At 36.0% G+C, this 21,481-nt stretch overlaps 2 protein-coding genes across 6 annotated transcripts in view; one reads left to right on the forward strand and one right to left on the reverse strand.

Moving 5' to 3' along the window:
- The first annotated feature begins 2,582 nt into the window (after positions 1-2,582).
- Positions 2,583-3,452, forward strand: LOC105154990 (hypothetical protein). The gene is made up of 2 exons (XM_011070838.2): positions 2,583-2,931; positions 3,023-3,452. Exons 1-2 carry the CDS (start codon positions 2,831-2,833, stop codon positions 3,246-3,248), a joined length of 327 nt encoding a protein of 108 aa, XP_011069140.1. The 5' UTR covers positions 2,583-2,830; the 3' UTR covers positions 3,249-3,452.
- Positions 3,453-5,140: 1,688 nt separating this feature from the next.
- Hacl (2-hydroxyacyl-CoA lyase) overlaps positions 5,141-21,481 on the reverse strand; it is a 30,547-nt gene continuing 14,206 nt past the window's right edge. For all 5 annotated transcript variants that reach the window (XM_087412887.1, XM_011070842.2, XM_087412890.1 and 2 more), the window contains 8 exons: positions 11,753-11,929; positions 11,427-11,668; positions 8,671-8,856; positions 8,520-8,595; positions 7,969-8,206; positions 6,903-7,010; positions 6,098-6,221; positions 5,141-6,018 (listed from right to left, as the gene is read on the reverse strand). In XM_087412887.1, the coding sequence (XP_087269013.1) occupies positions 5,923-6,018; positions 6,098-6,221; positions 6,903-7,010; positions 7,969-8,206; positions 8,520-8,595; positions 8,671-8,856; positions 11,427-11,668; positions 11,753-11,929 (1,247 nt within the window). In that variant the 3' untranslated portion in view covers positions 5,141-5,922. The remainder of the gene's footprint in view (positions 6,019-6,097; positions 6,222-6,902; positions 7,011-7,968; positions 8,207-8,519; positions 8,596-8,670; positions 8,857-11,426; positions 11,669-11,752; positions 11,930-21,481) is intronic.

A 21,481-nucleotide genomic window follows, 5' to 3' on the forward strand; every position in this document is an offset into this window, starting at 1 on the left:
TCGAATTTTATATTAATAATATTTTAATATGGCTTTAGATATTATTAGAATTTTAATTTTTATACGACTTTAATTGTACTCGTAATTGTCGATACGTTGACATTAATAATGACCTTGTGTAGGTCGAAACGTTTATTCAATTATATGAAATTTAATTTCACATTATTTCCGGATTAGCATTAAAGTGACTTATTGACTCATAGTCTCTTTTTTATTATTTATTTCATATTGAATCTTTATTTTTATTATATAGATTATAAATATGTACCGAAAACTTATTTCGACATTTTGCTCTTGGTTAATTTGCTCTTTAATTTTTCTGTAGCTTTTATTACTACAGCCAATTGCAACATAATGTGGCATTGTTGATATTTTATTTCAGAAAAATATAAAATTTTGTATGCGCAATATTAGTTGCTTTCCATTTTTGCATACAAGTGAAACTGAGTCTAAAATGAGCTGAGTATTTCATACTCAGATTAACGTCTATTATTTGCCAAAAATGTCAAAAAGTTTGATAAAAAATTATCACAGACAACACAAGTTCGGACCTGACTTTTAAAATGAATTTACGAGACTCACTAAAGCACACAGTCTCAATCTTGTGCAGATTATAGGCAAAAACTCAATTAAATTTCACTTGTCAGAATGTAAAAGGAAATTCAACTGAGTTATGACGTCACAAGTGAGAATTATCTGAGAATCGATGTAAATGGAAAGCAACTATTATTCTCGTCACGATATCCAGCACTTCTAGCAGCGATATCACACACAGGCTGCATTCCGTTTCATGCATGAAGCGGATGATGCATCATTTATCCTTGTTTAACATTCGGTGAATAACAAGGATAAATAATGCGTGAAACAGAACGCAGCCATAGGGATAAGCGGGGAGCACAGACTTTTGCATAACGCATAAAACATAAGGCAGAAGAAAATTAACCAATCAGAGTCCTTTATTTTATGGAAAGGAAAAAAAATAAAGGATTTTGATTAGTTCATTTTCTTATGCATTATGTGTTATGCGTTATGCAAGAGTCTGTGCTCTTTTATTATTTTATTATTTTACGCTATCAATGGCCTAGTTTCCACCAAGTTTAAATCGGATCAGAATATAAGAACCAACCAACTACAGTAGAATATTCCCTTGTTACAGTCAAACAACAGGGAAATGCTCGACTATAGTTGGTTGGGTTTTACATTTTGGTTCAGTCTCCAGACAATATGGCGGCCTCCTTCTCCCTTAAAATCATCCTCTTCCGCACCCGAAGGCTCCGTCCAGATCATGGATGGTATGAATATCTAGACCACTAAACTATATATACACTGGAATGGGCATAGAGGAAAATTCGTGACCGCAATTGATCAGCCGCCATTTTAGTTGGGACGATATTTGAACGAATCAGAAGCGTTCGCGCGGGCGCTGCGATCGATCAATGTACATACTATCGATGTATGGAAATTTATATGGACATAAATGATATGTAAACAAAAATAATGTCACTTTAATTTTATTAGTACATTTAATAAAAAAATAACATTAATAACACTTTTCATATCCTACATCAATATTAACACATGTGCAGAAATTGATATATTTAATACAAAAATTCTTACTCATGAAATGAAATGCCTTTTTTACTTCTCTGCCCAGGCATACAGCAGTTCATGTTGATGCTTCGCACATTTTACAATCACGCGATTTTATAATATTTCAAAGTAATCTTTTAAATACAACCCCACACACACGATGATCTTAACATACAATATGCTAACATATGCATCTCACTAAAGAACACTAAACGTAAGTGCGCATAAGCACCTGAAAGCTTCTGATTTGCTCTTATGCTGACCAATTAAAATGGCGCTGATCAATTGATGCCACGATTTTCTATGGTTCATAGCGGAGATGCCCATTTCAGTGTATTTATAGTTTAGTGGATTATGGATAAGTTTATTTTATATATATATATATATATATATATATATATTTCTATTTTCGTTAGATTACATAATCTAAAGCAGCATTCTAATTGGTTCATCAGCTTAAGTTGACACTTTACGCATACTGTTACGGAATTTTGTGTGTGGCAGCCCTAAGGGCGATGGCACATAAAAAAACTTAAGCGGTAAAACGTAAGCAGTAAGAAAATTGATCAATCAGTAGAGTCCGTTAAGGCCATAACAGAAGCCAATCCAATATGTTGATCTCTTTACTGCTTATGTTTCACTGCTTTAAGTTTTTTATGTGCCATGGCCTTAATCAGCTGTTTCAATGACAAAATGGGTCACGTGATCAAAATGGACGCTTGATATTCGTCAATTTTGATCACGTGATCCTTATTGTTACTGAAACAGCCGGTTCGAGCAGCTCATGAAAATTTACCTTAAGGGTACCTACTCATGCAGCGGGGAATCGATTCTATTTTATTATATTAATATTATTTCCTTTTATTTTTTTAATTTTTCTAATTTTATTTATTTTATTTTATTTATTTTATTTTTTATGTTATTTTATTTTATTTTACTTTATTTTATTATTTTATTTTAACATTTAATCGCATATTGGGGTGTTCGACGCGAACAAACCTAGTGTAAGCAAGTCGAACAGACCTATGCTGGACAGCCTAGGTTTCCTAACCTGAATAGTCATCAACTTTAACGTTTAATATTTCGATTCGCGAAACAGAGCGACACTTTTTTTTGTCAGATTCGTTCATTTCGTGTAAAAACGCGTCGAATGAGTCTAATTTTATCGAAATCAATGAATAAGCCCATTTTTCACAATAACCCAGATGTGAATACATGAATAACTTTTATAAACATAGCAATGAGATCTGATCACAATATGGAAACTGATAATACAAATTCATCTGTCGAGATACAAATTCAGAAGACATTAATTTCCATCCATGGCGTTAGTCTGAAAATGTAAAATTTTTATAGTTACTTTTTGTGAAACTGATAATGATCAGTTATGATGACAGTTGGATTGCAGTTGGGTTGATTTTTTAACTTTCAGAAAGAAAGAGCTGGAGATGATCAAGGAACTTACGAAGGAAAACGGACACCTGCGTACAGTAGTCAATGCTGCGAATCAAACATTGTCCAAGAAAGTTCAAAAAATGGGAGTGAACGTAGCAGAAATTATCCATGAAAGCGAGCGTAATAACAGGTTAGAATCAGATTTACTGAATTCGAGCACATCCACGAATGTTACGGAGAAGTTGGATCAAATAAGTAAATAAATTCCTAAAACACTTAATTTTTAAGTACATTTTATTTATTATAGTACATTATATATCTTTATACTATTTTATATCTTGATAATTCACATATTTACTATACATTTTTATAAACTATTAATAAAAAGTTGTTATAATATTAAAAAGTTATTATAATATAAAATTAATATTAAAATAGATAATATTAAAAATAAGTTTTTTTTTCTATGACTTGTATTTTTATTGAGTTATCCTTATAACTCGTCAATAAGAGACCAAATAAAATACCAAATAACTATAGAGTAAATTAATTATAAATATAGAGTAAATTTATTCTATGTTTAGTTACTCTCGATGTCAAACTTTACATTTTTACCTAGAAACAAACTTTTTTATCTAAATTGGATCTTCTTCAAAAAACATTGATTTAATGTGATTTTGATCATCTAATAATGAATTTGTTATTATCAATTTTACAATTTCACATTTTGCTGCTCACTTTTATTGTTGAATGTACAGGATTACGTTTTCACAAATCATTATTTTATGATTGAACGTGGGCGTATCGTGGAATTTTTTTGGGGGAGATTTTCAATGAACTCAGGGATATATGTATCGTGCACCAATCGGAATGACAACCAAAAAAAAAATGGATTTTGCTATTGTACTAAAAAGAACATCACTGCACCAATTTTGTTGTTGTAATTTACAATAATTTTTAACATTAATGAATTCTATTTGGATATTTTTAATTTATGTCTCCTTGTACTTCATTTTGAAAAGGAAAAATATTACATTTTGTACATCAACTTTTATTTATTTTTTTTTTTTTTTTTTAAGAAGAACAATTCAATTATTACAAGAATGTATCAATTATAGCGTATTATATTCTATTTTTCGAGACGAAAACCTTACGAAAATTTTTCCTATGTATTGCATATTTTGTCAAAGCTTGAACTAACAGAAGTATTAAAAATTATTTATATGGTCTTATAAGAGAAGAAAAAAATATTTTATGTAATTACAAAAATCTCACACAAAGTCGAAAATAAAGTTGTATGTTTTTTACATTTAAAAATTAAAGAGACTTCGATAGAGTATGACATCACCAATTCAAAATAAAATATTCTCATTAGTAATTATTAAATATTCTCATTAAAAATTATTAGACATCAATCGATAAAAATTTCGAGAGAGGTTTGACCTCCAAATCCCTCCTCCCTCCCCCTCCCGGATACGCCCATGTGATTGGAAAAGATTTTGGTTGTCTGATTGATTATCGATTCTTATTGTTACTATACATATATTTGTAAGTTATATAGGTTTAAGAAATTAATTTACTTATTATTTTTTGCATACTGAAAGGTATGCAAAATAATAGATAAATTAACTAAAAGATATAATTGAGAGTTAAACTGAAGAAGGCTCTATAAACTGAAATGTATGTATATGATTTTATTAAAATATTAAATGCTATTTTAAATATACATAAATAAATTTGCTTGTATTTGATTGTTTAGTCCATATCAGGCTATATTATTGATTTGTATTTTATTTTTTGATATTAATTAATAATTTATAAAACAATTATGTTAAATTGGGAAACGAAAACCTTATATGATCTGAACTGGTTTTAGGTACTTAAACAATTACAATTTATATTAAACCGTCGAAAATTAAAAGAAATAAACTTATTTTCGATCAAAACGTATCTTAGTACTTAAATATTTCAGAGTGAATTTTTATATACATATCCAAATTCTACAAATCATGTGCTAAAATCTTTTTCGGTCTTGAAATGCTATCATCATCAGAACTAAATTAGTAATACCAAAAGATAAATATACAATAATAGGCTAATAAGAGTCAGCAACGATAAACGGTGCAATTATTTTTGAACAATCAATATTCAGATATTGTATTGATTTCTTCTTTATTTTGAACGTTTCTATTCTCTGAGTCCTCCTCAGCAAGAGAATGATACAAGTAATTAGCTCACATGTCCATAATGTCATTCACACAAATTGACAAAGATACAGCGTTGTTAATCATCACGGAACATGAAGCATTGTTAAACGTATTAAAACTTAAAAAATAGAATTGTTAAAATCAAATAGAAATAAAAGATCACACATTTTTAGAACACGGATGTGCGCGCGTGCGGGTGTGTGTGTGTGTGTGTGTGTGTGTGTGTGTGTGTGTGTGTGTATATAATTAACACCGAATTATTTAAGCAGTTAAGATTCAGTTCAGATTGTCATTCCTCAGTTATGTATTCACGTTACAGTATCAAAAGACACTTCATCTAATATCTATAATTATGCTAACCCATCATTACTTGCTGTTCAAAATATCCCACCCTTATAAATTCGTTAAATATACATGGACGCTATAACTTATACACATTACTATATTTAGCGCAAATTGTTTTACAATAAAAAAATTTATATTTATCTTTATCTAAAGGATGTAATAAAATATTGTCAATTTTTTTTAATTGTAAATTATTAAAGAGAACAATGAAAATTGAGACATATATATATATATTATATATAATGTCAGAAACACTCTACGCAAGTAATTAAAAAAAACCATATGAATAATAGAGTTAATTAAAGATATGTAAAAAATGATTTTCTGAAAAAAAAATATTGGAGAAAATCATAGATATTCATAAAGTATTTTGATTGCGGCACATCTATAATTTTGATTCTGTTAGCCAGTTGAATTGTTGTTTCTTTCGATCTGCTTGCGGGTTAATCATGATGTTTATTAAACTAGGACTGTCCATCACCTGAAACGATATTTTAACATTTAAGCAGTTCTTTTCAATTTTTAAAGGAATGACAATCTTATTTTAATAATAATCTTACCTTGAGAGATAATTTCAATGCTTGCTGAATGTCCTCCACAGTAGTGCAAAAATATCCTTTCCTGCCAAACATTTCCATCAATTTCTCATAATGAGTTTCAGATGTTAGTGAATACGGAGGTGTCCTAAAAATGTAATTTTAATAATCAATGTAAAAGTATCTGGATTTGCAAATATTTCGATATATGAAACAAACTAATAAAGTCGAAAATATCTAAAAAATAAAATTAAAATTAAATATAATTAATTACCTTATATTAATTACCTATAAAACGTCTTATAATTATATATCTTTTAAAGCTTCTAACCATAGATTAATGATGTCAGAAACAGAGAAAATATATAATGAAAATTCTTGCGAAATATATTAAAATAAAAATATTTTTCAATAAAACAATATTTGCATTTGATAGAATACACTTAAAAAATGTACCAACTCCTTTTATTTCGAAATAGAATAAAAAATTATATTATCTTAATTTGACAACTTCATAAATACATCACATAGATATAAATATATAGAAGTTTGTTTCATTTTCTGGTAAGCATAATTCAAATATATGATTATTTTTTTATTACCGGAACATAAAGAGAGTTTTCGATATATTTTATAAATCTATTCCATCAATTGCAAATGTTTTATTTAAAAAATATATTTTAATATATACAGCTTGCAAGAATTTTCTTTGTTTATTTTCCTTGTTTTAATGTTTTAATCCAGATGGTTGCAGTGAACCTTAAGTTAAATTATCTAAATATTTAAAATATAATTTTTTTATATTAAGATTATGTAGAGAAATGCGTACACTTGCGTAGGCTCTCCGGATGCCTGTATCTGTTTGAAAGTTTCGTTATCGAAACCGCTGTATATGCCATTATTATTTATGATTATAATAATCACCGGTAGTTTATAACTAAAAAGAAAGGATAGATATTATATTCTTCGCTCGTGAAATGAGATTTTTCTTATCTTAATAATTCTACCGAGATAGTTTATTGCCTGGAGGGTTTTAAAAGCAAATTTCTTAATGCAATTTTATTGATTCATACGATCATCCGACATGTAAATAATAAACAATCAATTAATTGTGTGCTATAGAATGTTATAAAAACCAATGTCATTTTCAATAAAAATCAATTATAATATAATCGTACAATTCTCAATATTGATGTCAATTTTATTGTCCACATCAGCGTTTAAATTGTCTTCCTCAGCTTCCAATGTTTTGGACGTTGTCGTAATTGTTCCTCCTTGACATGTTTTGATTGATAATTGCAATAAAAGAAAGTTTCAATAACATAAAATTAGAATAAATTCAAGATATTGGAAAACCGATTAGAAACGTCCGATTGGTAACTTGCGTTAACGATATCTCGGTCATCATTGATCAAAAAGCTCTTGTTTGACCTCTCATTTTTTCGTTACAATGTCTACTTTTTTTCTCTAATAATGACAAAAGCGTTTGGACTGATAGAAAAAAAGTTATTATGCAAAAAGTAAAAATTGAAAATTTTAGCAAATTTCGTTATTTTTTTCTTTTTCTATTTTGGTATTGAAAAAAAAATTTTTATATGCCTAATTGATAGGAAATTAATTTAATTTCCTACAAAAAAAGTTCTTTTGAAATTTTTTCATATTCTGCGTCGTTTTCGAGATGTATTAAAAATAATTTGAAAAATAACACTTTTTATTAACATCTCCGAAACGCACCGCGATGTTTAATAGCATTTTTATTTTTTAACTTATTTACATGTCGAATGATCGTATGAATTAATAAAATTGCATTAAAGGATTAGGATTGCATTAAATTGCATTAAAGGATTTCGAAAAACAATCGTTTTTTAGTTCCAGGCAATAGCTTATTACGTTACCGAAACATGGTTTCGATCTCCATGCCGGAGAATCCGAAGGCACTGTCTCCTTCCACACAAATTACTCTTTTTTTCGGCGCATTATCTTTGCAATAAAGAGCAGCTGCGATTGCAAATCCAAGCCCTACACCCATAGTGCCAAACGTACCGGCGTCTAATCTATGGCGAGGCAAATTGTTCAAGAGAATGGTTCGTCCGATGTCCATTGTATTAGCTCCCTCGGAACAAATAATGCAATCTATATATATGAAAAAATATTATAATTATACAATTTATACTTTCTAGATCTAATATTATTATAGATATAATATATATATATATAAAATCACTTATAATATAATATTAAGCATGTATAATTTTTTTAACTAATATTGCAAATCAATACATAAGAAAGAAATTTTTATTATTGATTCCTTTTTCTAATTGTTAATTGTTAATTATATAAAATAAAATACATGCTTATGATATTTTTTCAACGATAAAAAACAGATACTTCTACAATTTTAATTAACGTATGTATCTAAATGATATATTCAAGAAAATATATTCACCTTTTGGTATAACATCTTGAATATGCTTAAATACGGTGTAATAATTCAGTGGCACACTAATGTTCATCGACATCCGCTATAAACGAAAGTATGCAAATTGATCATACAAAGAAAGAATCTTTATTCAATTAATAATTAAAACAGGGCTCACGTGAACTGATTGTTTATTCTGTTCGGCTTTCGCCGTGAGCTCCTTCCACCACGGATGATTTTGATCAATGCGCCATTTTCGACTTCTCAATGTATTTGACAGATATTCTGTTGCAAGTGCAATGTCTGATTGAATAGCAACGGCAGATAATACAGAATTGTGCAATTCTTCAGCACACAAATCGATCTACGGAATAATTGCAGCAGTTGTACATTAATCCGAAATTATCTTTTCCGATTTCTTCATATTATATTATAGTATAGAATTATAGTATAGAATTATAATATAATATTATAGTATAGAATTTTACCCTAGTAAAAGATTTGATTCTTAAATTAATATTAAAAACTATTTTTCACAACACTTATTCAATTTTGTAAAAAATATACATTTATTACAGAGTAGGAGTCCATAATATAACAGGATGAAGGATAATTTTCCATTTTTTATACAAAAAAATGGAAACTGTAGAATAAACTTTTTCTGAGGCTTCTTCGTTTCCGAGAAAATTAAGTTTGAAAGTCGCATTGCACGTGTTGTTAATGAAAACGACTTGTAGAAATACACTGTAAACGCAGATTTACATAACGTTCATACGACTTCACGAGTGGCAGGATTAAAGAAAATATATATGACAAAAAAATAATTATAAATTTAATTAATTTTATTAAAAGAGAATTTTGTTCACAAAAAAGTTTCGAACGAAAAAAATTTATTCTATACTTTCGACTTATTTTTGTGCAAGGAATCATTCCTCGATTCGATTATATTACAGGTTTTTGTCTTTCTCCTGTATACATATACAGAGTGCCCATTTTAATTTCTCAGACAAATATCTCGAAAAATATGAAAGATATAGAAAAATATTTCAGACAAAAGTTGCATGATTTAGATGGGGACGTATTTTGGTCATGTTTTTTTTTCTAGGTAAAGGCGTCAAAAAGATGAAGATCACTTCCACTTTTTTAAATGGAATTATATAATTTTTTTTTACATAATACAATTTCTTTAATTATTCTGTATATAAAAGTATTAAGATAGTGATAAAACCAATTTATGAGATATTTTATACTTTATTTTGGTATATATTGACATAAAATATTGAATAATTCATAAACTATTTGTTTTTTTGATACCTTAATACTTTTATGCAGAATAATGAAAAGAATCATATTGTGTAAAAAAAATCATACAATTCTACTTTAAAAAATAGAGGCCTTCATATCTTTTGGCGCTTCCACCTAGAAGAAAGGCAACATGATCAAAATATGGCCCCTTCTAAACCATACAACTTTTGTCTGAAACATCTTTCTATGTCTTCCATATTTTTCAAGATATTTGCCTGGGGAAATTAAAATGGGACTATATATGGGATGATTTCCTTAAGTATTCTAAATTTTAAGGCATGATTCCGGATGAATTTCCGAAAACGGCAGACGTCCGATTGTCGTGAATTTTGGCAGAAATGCTCTAATAATCATAAGTTCTTAACGTGGGCGTTATCGCCCCTCGGTGCACGTTGAAGAGATCTGGGGAGACGTTGCTAGTCCTAAGGGCAATAAAAGTATTGAAGAACAAGTTGGCAAAAGAACACGCCAGAGAAATTTAATCCCCTAAATATTTTCTAAATAAACACTTAAACATTCACTTGATTATACAAATATTATAATTATGCATTTTTATAAGAATCAAATACGTCAATCAACCTTCCATATGGATTACATGTGGGTTTAAGCTGTATGATAAGATTTTTTTTTATTATGTGTTATTTTTTCGGCTAATGTTTTCTTGTACGATGAATGAATGATCGAAGTAAATGCATCTGTGTATGTTTTGTCAGGTTTATTAATAGAGCGCCGCTGTGTGAGTAATATTTTTTATTTATTTCTGTATAATTTTCTTTTTGTTGTTTTATTTTAGAGATAGTTTACCCGATTTACCAGTTTATTCGCCAAGGGAGCGCTGAACAAAAAAAATTTATTATAGAAAGAGGGCGATGAGTCAAAAAGAGTTGGGAAACTATACTCTAAATGATGTTCTTAAATGGATTTTCACTGACATGAAGGTTTAATGCCAAAAAATGTTTACACAAAGTTATCGTTGGAATAAAATTTCGTAAATGTTGCCTAGGAGTGCACGACTTTCCACGAAGTGACTTTCGCTCCATCTTCCTCCCCCCCCCCCCCTGTTTAGGAGCGCACGACTTTTCACATGTAATAACTTATTTTAAAGAAGTTTAATGCCAAATTTAAATAAAGTATATAACTTTATTCAAACATTTTGGGCATTAAACTTCTTTGTCGGTATATATTCTAAACGCTTGTTTTTGCAATAATATAAAGAAATTCTTCTTATTAAAAATTTTCATCATTTATTATCCGAAGAACATATAGAAATGAATGAACGTTTCGGAATACACAAATCCTTCTTCAGCGAATAATACGAAGATTTAAATTAAACGATATATCGAAAGAATTAACATTACGTTATTAACAGTTGAAAAATTCGTTGTAAAGAAACATTTCAAAGTTATATACTCTCTAAGAAGCAAATTGCGATTCTTTGTCAACGAAAATCCATTTAAGAGTATTCATTTGACGTCATTTAGAGTGTTTCTGCCAAAATTCATGAAAATGTGGGCATTTTCGAAAATATATCCAGGAGATTGCATGGAAATCTCGTCAAGATCTTTTAAAAATTCTGATACATCGCTTCGTCGTATTCTTAAGAAATCATATAAAGAATCACCGATTTACCTGTATAACTTTGACATTATTTTGAAATCTGGGTGGCCGTCCAAAATGCAACATCCAATTTAATCGCGCACCTAGCAACAAAATGACATCAGAATGTAGCAAGGCATACGTTCGCGCGCTGGAGACGCAACGTTCATCCTCATCCGGTACAACGCCCTTTCCCATCGGGGTTGTTAAAAAAGGTAAATCTGTCGAATAGATAAGCTCTCTCACCGGATCTTCAGCTCGACCGTAAGCGGCTCCTGCGTATACAAAAAGTATAATGGAAAAAGGAAGAGAAAAAATGATTAGTATAATAAAAATTTTCTATAAATCTATGCGTTTACCCTTGCCGACTATCACCAAAGGTTTCTTCGCTTTTATCAATAAATTTGCTGCCTGCTCGATTAATTTCGCATCAGGATACAATAGCGGTGGCGGTGGACAGCATAAAACCTTAGCGATCTTATTTTCGTCCACGTTTTGGGTCAATAATGTAGCGGGTAAATCGAGATAAACAGCACCTGCAGACAATGTATAGTACGATGCAAAGATGTAAGATTAAAAAATGTATCTAATTTTTTATCAGAATTCTCTCCTGAATAGATATTTCCACTTTAATGTGGTAAAGAGGATTACGACTACACTCAGAGGTAACCCGCCTCAAGGGTGTAATTGTAGCCAACAAAGAGAAACCCCTCGTCGCCCTCCAAGTCAAGGTGTAAGCTACCATCTATGCCAACGGTTGCATAGGGCAGAGGGAGTTGCGCAAACGAAACCCTTTTCGGATATCTCTGCGAGAGCTGCGGGAGTATGTACCCTAGAAACCCTTTAATCAGAGACTGGCCATAAGGATTTCGTCAAATTTCTTCGAGCGAGAAAGGAGGATAGGAATAGTAAAGGAAAGCGGGTTCTAACCCAGGGGCTAGAGGGGAACGCGGGGTGGTACTTGTAGGCGCGGGGGATACCTAACGCAGGAGAAAGGTCTAGGCTCCTACACAATAGGGCTCCTACACAATAGGGCTCCTACACAATAGGGCTCCTTTTTTTTTGTTATCAAAATTTAACCATGTTTTTCTTTAAAAATGCATCGATAATAAAGGCTTGCATGTTAGAGAAAGATAGAGCGCGCGTAACGTGCTATGAGTGAAGAAAGGATGGAAGAATTAATAGAGTACGAGTTTCTTTTGTACGATACAGTTTTTATGGTTTTTCCTGGCGTGTCGAGGCAAAGGATGAGAAATAAAAGACTATACACATGAAATAATGCAAACAAAAATATTTTATTTACATCTTATTACACTGGTTTTCATACTTATTAAAAACTAAAGCTAATAGTTCGCAATCGACGAGCTGATATCCATTGAAGACGTCGCTATCACGTATAATGTTCTCAGATGCGATGTTGAAGAATCGTGTATATTTGGTATCTACCATATCGACGAGCTAATCGTTCGAACGTTACATCGATACGTTAAAGTCAAACATACGGCGTAGCGTCGTTTCGGTCATCATAATGCATACGGATGAAGAATCGAGACGTACGAGCGTAGCATAATTCAGCATGCAAATACTGACGGTTAGCGGTCCAACGCTTATAAAATTATCCTTGTATTCCGTTTCGAAACAGCTTGTAAATATTTCCTCGCTGCTCGTAGAGGCTCTTCCACGTTTCGAGAGACAACGATAGTTCGTGTCCGCGATGATCTCCAAGGGCGATCTCCACGTAACTCGGTGAGCCAACGTTGATTCCAATTTCCAAAAATTTGTAGCCCGTATTCGTCAGATCGTAACGTCTGCTCAGTAAACGCACCGCACGATGCTCTGTACTGTGTACATATATAATGTTAAAAAACGTTTCTTTTGTGTATAGAACGTTGAAACTTACATGTTATATTCCTTCTTCACATCGTACGATGCACTGCTCTCTTTAGCGTACATTTTTTCAACCGTTCGTACAAGCGGGTATCGCAAGACTGATTGCATCCGTGTAAATAGTAATACTTCTGGAATCGATGAGAGAAGACAGGTCCTCCCTCTTTCCAAGAATTTCGAACATGTTGTGACACGTTTTATCAAGTCTTTCTACGTATTTTCTTTGTCATGAATTTATACATATGTTTATACATACGTTTATACACACGTACATACGTACATACATTTATACATATGTTTATACATATGTACATACATACGTACATATATACGTACATACGTTTATACATACATTTATACATACGTTTATACATACGTACGTTTATGCATACGTACATACGTTTATACATACGTTTATACACACATACGTACGTTTATACATACGTTTATACATATGTTTATACATTACAAAGGAAGGGAAAAGAAATACATAATAAATACGTTAACGTATTTTTATTTAAAAAATTCTTTTGCAATCATCAGTTATATATTTTCAATACATTTTGTAACGCGCAATTCTTAACATGTCCACATCGTATAATATTAGTAACATCTAGATTAGATAAAGATTCCATGTCTTCGTAAACTGCAGGGTCTCAATGTACATGCGTTCTCGCTCATCGTCCTGAAGCAAGTTCCGCAGCCACGTTCGTTTCTCGCGTCCCTTGACATACACGACAGCATCATCTTCAAATACAGCCATCGTAATTAGACGTTTTGCCTCGTTGTACGGAATCGTCCCATCCTCCCATTGCAATCCATGGTGATAAGCAATCAACCAGGAGGCGCAAGACCTGTCGGATCTTGTCAAAAATTTCCATGGCACGGGACTCGTAAAAATGTAATGCGTGAGAACAGTCCCCTGTTTCAGCACTGCCACTTCCTTCACAATAAATTTCTTGTTAACGATGAATCCTTGCAGATCCACGAACGTTGGCACGAGCATGTTGTCTAGAAGACTGCAGTCGATTGCGACGTATCGTAGATCTCTCGTGTTAGAGGTGCACTTAGGTGATTTTGCGCACAACATTGATCAATGGATTATACTGAACCACGCGATCGTGTATGATGAGACAATAGGCTGTTGTATTTGCAGGTACATCCTCTTTACATTCAAAGTCTAATCGCACGTCCACGGTGCCACTCTTGATTGATTCGTTCGAGAGCAATCGATCACGAATGGACCATTACGTAAAAAAGTTGTAAAAGTGAGACTCGGCTCGAGATACTCATATCCGTAGTAGCCCTTGCAGAAATACAGAATCGCACATCTGTTTTTATCAAAATCCAGATTCAAGTCATCGTACGGATAACATTCCGAATTCAGGTAAAGTTTCGCATTGGTTAATTTGCAGTCGTCGAATCGACTTATATCCTCGGACATGACATTTTTTCGACCTGTTTGCATAGCGAAAATAACGTAGCGCGACTTCTCGAGCTGAGTAGCCGTCTTGATGGCCACGAATGCTTGATTGTGCTCTGCAAGAGTGGAAATTCGTACAAATCCCACGAGCGAAAAGCCATGCTCAGATATCGTCCGCTCTCCAAAGCGCGCAGCATCGACAGCTTATTTATCTCGCTCAATAACACATGCGGCATTCGCCACTGTACTTTGAATAATTCGAGCGTTAGCTCTACCGCCGGATCTCCCGTCAGACAATTGTTGTCGTTGCGCGCTCGTATTAAAATCAACTCGTGACGAGCGTTAATCACCACGCGTTTGTAATCTTCGCAAAATCCCAGCAGTACGTAAAGCGGTACACAGAAATTAAAATCCGGCTGCAGTAGTCTGCGCATCCCAGCCGGCATTCCGTAGAATCACGCTTCTGTCGGATGACACTGTTACATAGTTTTTGAACGTGCTAGTTATACCCACATTTCTATTACGATCAATCTTCACACCATTGAGTTCATATCGAATCTCATCGAATATGAACGCGACGCAATTATTTCCCAATGCCACATGAGCATCGTGGACCACTTTGTTCTTCGTCAGTTTTCCTTCGACATATAGAAAGCTTTCGTACGGCAGTGTGTACAGATCCTGTTGCTGTATGGGTATTCTTATTTCGTCGCTGTACCCGAATGTTGTATTAGCGAACGGGTTGTATGTGTGAGTCTCAATCTTGACGATGCGATCGTCAAAGATCGGCTCGTCTTTAATGTTTAAGATATCAGTCATCTTAAAAGTTGTGCACCACGAATCCCAAAGATTGTAAAAATTTAACGTCGACGAACTGAGCTTCTTCTTGCTAACGCAGTTGGATGAGCGAGCGTTATCGAGCGGTGATGTTACCAGCTTTGTAAAGAATGCGTTATCTCTCTGCGTGCACTCCACTCCATTCAATACGAGCATCTCACGCTCGCTGTCGCTGTCGCACGTGCAATCTGATGGTGATCTCCTCTCCGTGAAAATCGAGCAATCGTCCGTTCTGGTCGACGACGCGTATCGTTAGATCCGTAATGCTCCGTACCGTGATCGGCAGGTAAATGATCTGCGTCGGCCTCTCCGATATTTTATATCCTGGTGGCACGCTCGGCGAAAATTCGTGTATCGTGTGCGCGCTTTTGCCGTTGCTGTACGCGCCCGCGGTCACGTTACACTCTACGCGGATAACGTTTACGTTCATTATGTTGATCGACATGTTCGATTCGTGCCATCTTCGCGATCGCAGTATACGCTTCGACGAGAATCCCAGCAGCGATCCAATGCTGTTGGGCTTGCCAAAGTTTATTCTGTATGCACATTTAATCTCGCATCTCATCGTGTTGTAATTTGCGCGGAGCGTAATCGGGTATTCTCCACCCTCACAATTCTCATCATCAGTGTCATTGTTGTTGTTGATGTTGTTGTTGATGATGATGTTGTTGTTGTTGTTGTTATTGTTGTTGTTGTTGTTATTGCCACCACGCACTACGTCAACGGTTTCAAATGCGTTGCGGTGCGAACGTTTCCGTAAAATCGTACGTTTCAAAAATTCATTTATGTCTCGCACTTCGTATGAACCCTCGGGAATTGTAATTTCTGCGTCGTCTTTGCCAAAATAAAATTTATTGTTCGATTCGTTTACATTCGGTATCGTGTGATAAGTCTCAAAAATTGCCAGACCGAGCTCGTAATCGCCGTCACTCAAATCTATGGAGGGAAAGTAGTTCGCCGCGAGGACGGTGCTCTTCCCGCTCAGCGTAAGTGTCAGCGACATGACGGAAAAAGCGTTCGACTAATACTGAGATTTTACAGCACCTCGTCGAGCTTTTTAAATTCATGCGCGTCTACCGTTTGTAGAAACCGCAGACACATTTGACCGCAGAAGCTCTGATTATACGTCTGATAGGACGTACGATTGTACTCTATCGTCGTAGCACCGTTCTTGAAATATCGCACTAGTTTCTTGGGCGGTCGAAGATTACCGAAACTGTCAAAGTATACGACGCGGTTGTTCTTCTTGGCGTACGCTACCCAGTGAGTACCCGGCCCGGTCGCATCGTCCAGATTCACGATACCGCTTTCGTTTCGGTGCACTCCGCTCGTCGGTAAAGCGTTACGCATGAAGACACCTCTAAAGTACGGTACGCGCATACGTCTCGCGAGCATGTTCAATTGCACGTTGGTAGTTGCACCCGAGGGCATTTTTATCGTCTCTTTGGCGTTTTTTTTTCTTCGCTGCTACACCCTGTCCGCGTTTATAGGAGCTGAGATACAATCCGCGTCCATATTTGTACGGAGCGAGATACAGACCGCGGCCCTGTTCCATCGCGCAGTCGTGATGTTGCAGCTCCTCGAGCTGACGTCGCGCGGCTTTGCTATCGTTTACCGCTTTCGCCACGCTGGCCGCTCCACCAATCAAGGACTCGAGCGCGCCCAACATTGGCAGAAAAAGTAACGCATCACCTCGTTTTGCCGTTGGAAGTATCCGCTTTTTCGTTGTCTTTTTCCTCGTTGTCATCTTCTTTTTTGATTTCATGTCCATGCTGATCTTGGTCTTAGCTTTCATCGCTGCCCAAACGACAGCAGTGGCGGCTCTCTCACCCAGAGCCGAATCTCTCGCGGTGACACGTTTCCGTGCCTCCTTAGCGAGTACTTTGTCTGCCGCGTGTCTATCGGTGAGATCGTTGCTCCGAGAATACGCGATGTCGTGTTCTCGGCACGCCGCATCCAGCAGATTTATGCCCACGTCACCTCTGGCTAATCGCTTCGTAAGCCGAATGCCCGGGCCGCAAAACTGGTAGCCTGGAATATGTAACTCGAAAGGAAGCGCGTTTATCGCTCGATTCAACAGACTGCTGCCCGACGCTGACATTCGTTACAGTCCTTTATCTTAGGTGCGGGACTGTCGATGTGCGTCCCCTGCCACGGCTGATTGTAGTGCTCGTCGCAGCGACGATACATTTGAACCTCCGAATCCGCCTTCACGTGTTCCGGAAGCTTGTCCCACACGTAGTCGATATAGTCACCGTACACGCGTAAGAGTCCTTCAGTATATACTGCAGCTGCTCAGCGTTCAAGTCCTGAATGTCGAAAGGATGACACAGCGCGAGATACATTTTGCTACTGCGCGACTCGTAAATTCGCGCGCCTTTAAATAGTCGTTCGAGAGCGCGTAGCCTTAGTGTGAGCATGAAATTCGTGCTGCAACCGTTGTCGATATGTGTCACGAACTGCGACACGAAATCGCGAATGATGGGAGACAGCGTGGAGAAGTGCAAGCACGGCGAAATGCTGCCGAGTACTATACGCGCGATCATTTCCGGCCCATCGAATTGTGGTAAAATCAACGTTCTCATAAGCTTACTCGAGAGCCCGAACGGCGTGCGTTTCGAAAACGTGTACGTCTACTCGAAATCGTTGCAACAGCCAAAGTATCGATATCTCGAAAATTTGTTTACGTCTATCGACGAAATCGGCTACTTTTCTCCAACAACAGCGACATCGTTCCACCGAGCGAGGCGCGTCCAAATTCTATTTTTATCTTTGATGACGTGGCATGTGACAAGCAGGATGCAGTGAGAGAATACTTTTCGATGGGTCGCCACGCGAACGTCGACTGCTTCTATCTCTGTCAGACGTACGCGAGGATACCTAAACATCTGATACGTGACAACGCGAACCTGCTGATCTTGTTCAAACAGGACGGTACCAACTTGAAACACCTTTACAACGATCATATGAATACCGACATGTCGTACGATGAATTTTGCACGTTGTGCCACGACTGTTGGCAGCAAAAATATGGATTTCTAGTGATAGACAAAGACAGGGCTCACAAACGGACGATATAGAAAAGGATTTAACGAGTTCGCGATACCGTAACGTGACCAGTCGTTACCGATACTTAGCCAGAGACGAACATGGCGGATGTGCGCGAGCGTGAAAAAATCGCGAGGGAGATCGAGAAGACGAGCGAGTCGATCCGCAAGAAACATCGCGCTCTGAAGACCGGTAGAATCGAGGAGGGCATCGTGTTGGACAGACATTTTAAACCTCTTATCGAACCGCTGCGACTTTTCGTCAACAGCCCCAGCGTGCGCGCTACAAAAAGAGAGTGCGACGATGAGCGAGAGTGAGCCGATAACCTCCACACCGCGTGCCAAAATCGTATCGACGATAGAGTCGTTGGAGAACGTTTTCGAAACGACGAAGACTCGCTAGCGACGAAGATTCAAAATCAGCTGCAAACGTCGGAAGGTCGAGAGGCGTTACGAGCTGGCTTGGGCCCACTGGGGCAAAAGTACGTCGAGACTATCCTGAGGTGAGCGCAAGATAAAGAGAGCGGTATAGACCATGTGTACGGCATTTACCTACACAAGGATGGACTGATGTTTGGCAATAAACGTTTCGACGTGGATGACGCGGACAACATAATTATCGATGGCGTACGATACGCCGGTACACCGGGTCTTTATGAGTTGATTTTTCAAGAGAATTACCCTCTACACGGAAGACGATATGTACAAGTGTTGATTGTATGCCGTTAGTCCCACTATATGTATATCACGTTTTTTGTTTATTATTATATCAGTTACCTGACAGATGGCGTGAGCACCCTTCTCGTACTAACCTTTTTTTGTTATTGTTTCGCACACGCCAGAAACTAAGCTCTGTCTTTTTATTCTTATTCAAAAATAAAGAAAATCCCAATAGGTTATGGGCCCAGGAGTGTGAACGGCTATAATAATAAATAAAAAAAAGGAGAGTGATAGTGTGCAAGGAAGACAGAGGTCCAAGTAACATCGCTTGAATCTGCAAGGATGGAAATAAACTTGAAGTCTGTTACGCAACTGAACTCAAGCAGTTACGTTCGTTGGCGTTTTGAAATTCAGGCTCATCTCGAAGCAAACGATGTGTTTGATGTGGCTGATGGATCGAGAGAGCAACCAACGGATGCCACACTGGCTGATTGGAAAAAGAAGGACGCTTTGGCGAGGTCTTTGTTAAGTAAATCTCTCGATGATGCACATTTTAATTTGGTGGTCGCCTGTAAATCATCCGCTGATATGTGGAAGTCACTCTCGTGGGACATTATGACGAGGTTTCAAACACGACGAAGCTAGCTGCATTGGAAGCATACAACGACTATCACTGGAAAGACGATATGACTGTGACGTCGTATATTTCAGGGCTTATGCTCATTGAAAATAAGCTCAAGGCGCAAAAATTAAACATCGAAAAGGAAATGATTATTACAAAAATTGTTCGTGGTCAATCGCAAAAGTTTGATAACTTCAAGCAAGTATGACGGATTTGTCCTACGAAGGACATTACGGTGGAACAATTACAAGCAAAATTGTTAGATGTCGAACAAGATCAAAGCTCTATTAGAATCTAAAGGATATTGTGCAACTGGAAAAGAAAATTTCTTCTGCGAAGCCTGTATTTTTGGAAAAATGACCAAAGGACCATACAAGGAAATCGTTAATAAGGATTTCAAGCGAGGTGCAAAAATTTACTGCGACCTTAGTGGGAAGGTTTCAATTGAATCGGCAGGTGGTTGCAAATATTTTGCTGTCTTTGTTGACGAGAGCTCAGGATACAAGAAAGTTGCCATGCTGAAAAAAAAGGAACTTGTCGAAGAATTCAAGAAAGTGATTCAGGAAGTCAAGGAAGAGACATCCAATTGAGATTTTGCGGACTAATCAAGGCACTGAATTCATTGGTACATCATTTCAAGATCTTCTGAAGGAACATAAAATCAAGCATGAGATGAGTGTTGAGTATACACTACAGTCAAACGGTATGGCCGAACGTGCCATTCGATCTCTTACAGAAAAGGCTCGATCTCTACTTGCAGATGCAAACTTGCCAAAGTTTATGTGGGCCGAGTGTGTCTCGACTGCTTGTTATCTGTCCAATCTCATCGCCACTCGTGATCTAAAGAAGACATCGTATGAACTCTGGCATGGGAAGGAGCCATCCATTGAGCATCTGCGTGCATTCGGTTGTGATGTTTTTGTACACATCCCAAAACCAAAGCGAAATAAGTTCGACAAGAAAGCTCGAAAAGGTCAGCTGATAGGTTACGGACCGAGTACGAAGCTGTATCGAGTTTACTTTCAGGATCTTCAAGATGTTCGCATCGCACGTGATGTAAAATTCAATGAAGGAAAGCAAAATTCTTTCTATGTAGAAGACGAGATAAAATCATTATCCACCAATGACGAAACTTATGAAGTCAAAGAAAATGATTCTACTGAGATTGTAAATGAGATCGTTAAAGTATCTACTCATCCGAAGTCAACAAATGTACGCAAACCCAGTTTAACCATGAAGCTCCGAAGTCGTAGCATCATCATTGAGGATGTTCCTGACGAAAAGCAACAAGGAGGGCATGAAGTCCTGATGGCGTTAAACATGGAAGAACCCAAGACAGCAAGAGAGGCTCTTGAGGGTAAGGACTCCACCGGATGGCAAATGGCTATACAAGATGAACTCGATTCCTTCGCGAAAAATGATGTGGTTGAGACATGTGTCTTGCCATCAGGAAAGAATGTTATTGACACAGGCTGGGTATTGAAGATCAAACGATATCCAAATAGTGAAATCAACAAACTAAAGGCTAGAATTGTTTGCCGTGGATACAGTCAAAAACGCGGGATTGATTTTACCGAGACATTCGCACCTGTAGTTCGTATGGATTCAATTA

Source organism: Acromyrmex echinatior, chromosome 13, assembly GCF_024713525.1.
Source record: "Acromyrmex echinatior isolate Ae372 chromosome 13, ASM2471352v2, whole genome shotgun sequence".
Classification (NCBI taxonomy): domain Eukaryota; kingdom Metazoa; phylum Arthropoda; class Insecta; order Hymenoptera; family Formicidae; genus Acromyrmex; species Acromyrmex echinatior.

What these genes read in the sequence shown, in the direction of transcription:
- LOC105154990 (XM_011070838.2), top strand. Translation starts at nt 2,831, where the DNA reads ATGAGATCTGATCACAATATGGAAACTGATAATACAAATTCATCTGTC. An exon ending in CATGGCGTTAGTCTGAAAAT is followed by an intron (nt 2,932 to 3,022) that starts GTAAAATTTTTA and finishes TTTAACTTTCAG; the next exon opens with AAAGAAAGAGCTGGAGATGA.